We start from the raw sequence: 3,829 nt of genomic DNA, 5'->3' as shown, positions 1-3,829 counted from the left end.
TGGCGGATGGATTACGGATGATGGATGGATGATTGATGGATGATGGATGGATGGATGACAGATGATGGCTGGATGGATGGACATAAAGTTCTAAAACTAGACAAATAATGTCGAACACTATTTCCTTCAGCTATCCTAATGATCAAAATGTTCTAAAATACGGTGAGAATTTACACATTTCTTGATAAAAATGGGCTTAAATACAACAAGCATCTTATTCTGAATTTGTCTTTTTAGAAAACATTACTGTATTTCTGCTAAGATGATCATAAACAGCCATGTTCTTGGTAAAACGTATACATTTAAGATGTGGTGTACGTTCTAGTGTTAACAGGTAGGTCTGACCTCAAAGATATTGTGACTTTACAGACACGGACCAGTCTTTACCGGCTTGTAACACCATTTTTACTCAGGTTTAAATGAAGCTCCATAACTTTAAGAGGCAGTGAACACAACAGTAAAATTAAGGCTATAAATGGTGCTATTATATTTTGTAACTGTAGGTATTCAATCAAATTAAAAATTATTTTATGTTAATTCTTTGAGAAACGTGTTGTACAGAATAGAAAAAGGAATAACGTAAGGATCTGAAGAAAATGACTTTATGTAAACTGGATTAAGCCCAGAATGAATGGGCCCTTTCATGACCAGAATGTTCTCCAGCACAACCAAGAAGAAACTTAAAGTTGTTCTGTTTGTGCAAACACAGGACAGCGTACCCTTTATCTCCAGAGGTCCATCGATGTGCATCTCCGGCCTGGTCTTTTTCTCGGTCCCTGCGGCGTCCGACAGGGAGGAGCGCTTGTAAACCCCCTTCTGGACGTCCTCAAACACCACAAACATGTTGTGGACTCGAGCCGTGTAGCCCGCCAACTCTGTGATCTGTGCCGGCAAACACATAGGGGTCAGGGGTCATTGTGTGGGGCATGATGAAAAAATGTTAGCGTGACCAGAGGGGGCATAGAAAGCCTTCGTCACAGACAAGAGCTGATAACAAGAACAGGGGTGTGCCTGATCTGAACTAAGCTTGTTAGCTTGACTGCTAGCACTATCAGATATTTAGAAAATGCTGCATACAGAACAATAGTATATTAGCAAAAATGGCTAAAGTCCGACTCTGATCATCTTTTGAGCTATTTTAGAAGCTTTCCCAGTTCCTATTTAATTATGACGATGCCAATATTAGCCAAAATTTTTAAAACCGTGTCATAGTTTTTGCAAAGCTGCAGTAGTTCATACTTCATTATATGAACTATTAGTTGTTGTCGGAATAACATCCATACTGCTGAAAAGCTCTCTGTTTACATGCCCTCCCACTAGCTTACAGCCCCTCATAGTCCAAAGCTAACATTAGCAGTGCAACAAAAAAGGCGAGCAATATTGGAGCCATCCAGCCGTACAGTTTAAAGCCAGATACCAGCTCAAAGAAGATAAAACAAAGACATACACTAATCTAGTCGTCTAGAAAGGGATACATCAGAATCGTATTTTTATTAGAGCTGCCACTAACATTTATTTTAATAGTCAACTAATCACTGATTATTTTTTGTGATTAGTCGACTAATTGGGTCATGTGCAAACTGGATGCAAGGGACACATCTTAACCAGCTTTAGCTTTAAACTAACAAAAAACTAGATTTATAGCATTACCTGGGATAATGCTAGTGAGAATGCTGTAAGCTGAATGTGGCCACTGAGGATGCCAGTGCTGATAGCAAAAGATGCTGAAGTTGATAGCTTAAATCCCTGAAGCTAATAACTGAAACCACTAAAGCTGACAAACTTTGACAAATAAAAGCCTACTTGACTTGACTTGACTTGAAGCTGATTGCCAGCTAAAATATAGTTAGTTAGTTAAATGCCAAATTAGCCTAAACAGGAAAAAAAGCCTAAATTAGCCAAAACAGCTTGCATGCAGCTGAAATGTTAGCTAAACTCCAAATAGCCTAAAGAAAGAAAAAAAGCCTAAATTCGCCAAAATAGCTAGCATGTAGCTGAAATATTAGCTAAACTCCAAAAAAATCCTAAAAAGCCTAAATTAGCAAAAACAGCTAGGATGCAGCTGGAATATTAGCTAAACTCAAAAATAGCCTAAAAACAAAAAAAGCCAAAATTTGCCAAAATAGCTAGCATGTAGCTAAAATATTAGCTAAACTAAAAAAAAGCCTAAAAAAGCCTAAATGAGCCAAAATAGCTAGCATACAGCTGAAATAGTAGCTAAACTAAAAAATACCCTAAAAACAAACACAAAAATCCTAAATTAGCCAAAATAGCTAACATGTAGCTGAAATATTAGCTAAACTCCAAAATAGCCTAAAAAACCTTAATAAATGCCAAAATAGTTCAAAAAGTTAGCAGAATGCCATTATAACATTTCCTACTTCACTAAACTCTGACTCCATATAATATAAAGTAACGACTAATCGACTATTAAATTAGTCGTCGACTATTTTAATAGTTTATTAGTCGAGGCATCCCTCATTTTCATCGAAACAAATACGATCTTTTACAAGTGGCATTCTTTTGTCTGGTCCTGATTCACACCAATTTTGATAAAGAAATCATACAAATGCAATTTTGAGCTTCGGTTTCTTTATATTTGTCCTCCATCATCAGGAAAAAGTTAAGGTTACCAAAAACTTGACTTTCATTGAACTGGGTCTCTAAAAAACTAACTTTACAGACGATAACTAACGGCTATAGCTCAGTAAAGTACAATACTTTAATGTTAACAGGAAGCAATAGTAGCTAACAGTTTAGCAATGGTGCAGAAATACTAATAAAATAGTGATTTTAACAACAACAACATCTAAAAGTAGCTAAAAAAAAGCAAAAAAAAGGTGATTTTAAAGAGAAATCAAAGCAAAATGTGAACATACACAGCAAGCCGGGATGTGTTTTTTTTTTCTTTTACAGTGACAGTGATGCACCCTATGGCGTCCTGTTGACACAGCTCGCTCGCATTACACAACACTCGCCATTTCTGAGAATTCAGCAACTGACAGAGGCAGCAGAAGTGGGTCTGTCCACGTCGTGTGCCGTCAACCATCGGAGTCTTGCTTCTACAGGTTACAAAGGTTCATCTGGAACATCCGACACTTTATCATTTTATCGGAGACCGGCGCAGATACAGGAGAAAAGCTTATGCTTAGCTTTAGGACCACACTTCAAAGGCTGAAAACTTTTTTTTAATTGGTCTAATTCAGCTTTGATGTTTTTGGGTCACGCCGTTATTAGGAAAAAGGTTGGACTGTCCTGGTAAATATTTAAAACAATCCTGAAGATAATCATTTTCCCTTTCCTGCATTACTCAAACTATGATTATTTAAAAATCAGGGCCATCCACCTTCCAATACAAGCAGCTTGAGGTGAACATACATTAATAAAGAACTAAACTGGCCAGAAGCTAGTTAGTTTTTTATTTAAATAAGTGTTGCCATAGTGTGTGAAAAGGAACTAAATATACCAACAAAACATCAAAGATAAGCTTGATAAGTCAATGAGATAAATAAGCCCATTGACTGTATATTACAAATGGACCAAGTCAATCTGATGTCACCTTTTAGAAAATAGCTTCAACTTAATGAAGTCAATTCAGTCGCCATTTTTGTGATATGGGCACCGGTTGGAGCCAGTCAATGTCTGTAAGCTGGCCCGTCAACATTGGTCGAGTCTTCGTTTCTATGGCAACCACTTTTACCAATCAGGAGTGAGGTAATTGGAAGTCCACACCTCTACCACTTGAAAGTGGGAAAATGTGTCAGTCAAAGGTTTCGAACAACAAAAGGCAGACATCAGACTTTTATGAAGACATCTGATTGGTCAATAG

General features: G+C 37.2%; 1 protein-coding gene across 1 annotated transcript in view; it reads right to left on the bottom strand.

Annotated features, from left to right (window-relative positions):
- LOC112156503 (ATP-binding cassette sub-family D member 2) overlaps positions 1-3,829 on the bottom strand; it is a 26,888-nt gene that overhangs the window by 14,795 nt on the left and 8,264 nt on the right. The window contains exon 4 of the mRNA XM_024288821.2: positions 720-882. Coding sequence (XP_024144589.1) covers positions 720-882 — 163 coding nt within the window. The remainder of the gene's footprint in view (positions 1-719; positions 883-3,829) is intronic.

Source organism: Oryzias melastigma, linkage group LG23, assembly GCF_002922805.2.
Source record: "Oryzias melastigma strain HK-1 linkage group LG23, ASM292280v2, whole genome shotgun sequence".
NCBI lineage: Eukaryota > Metazoa > Chordata > Actinopteri > Beloniformes > Adrianichthyidae > Oryzias > Oryzias melastigma.
This window is presented reverse-complemented; position numbering and strand designations above follow the sequence as displayed.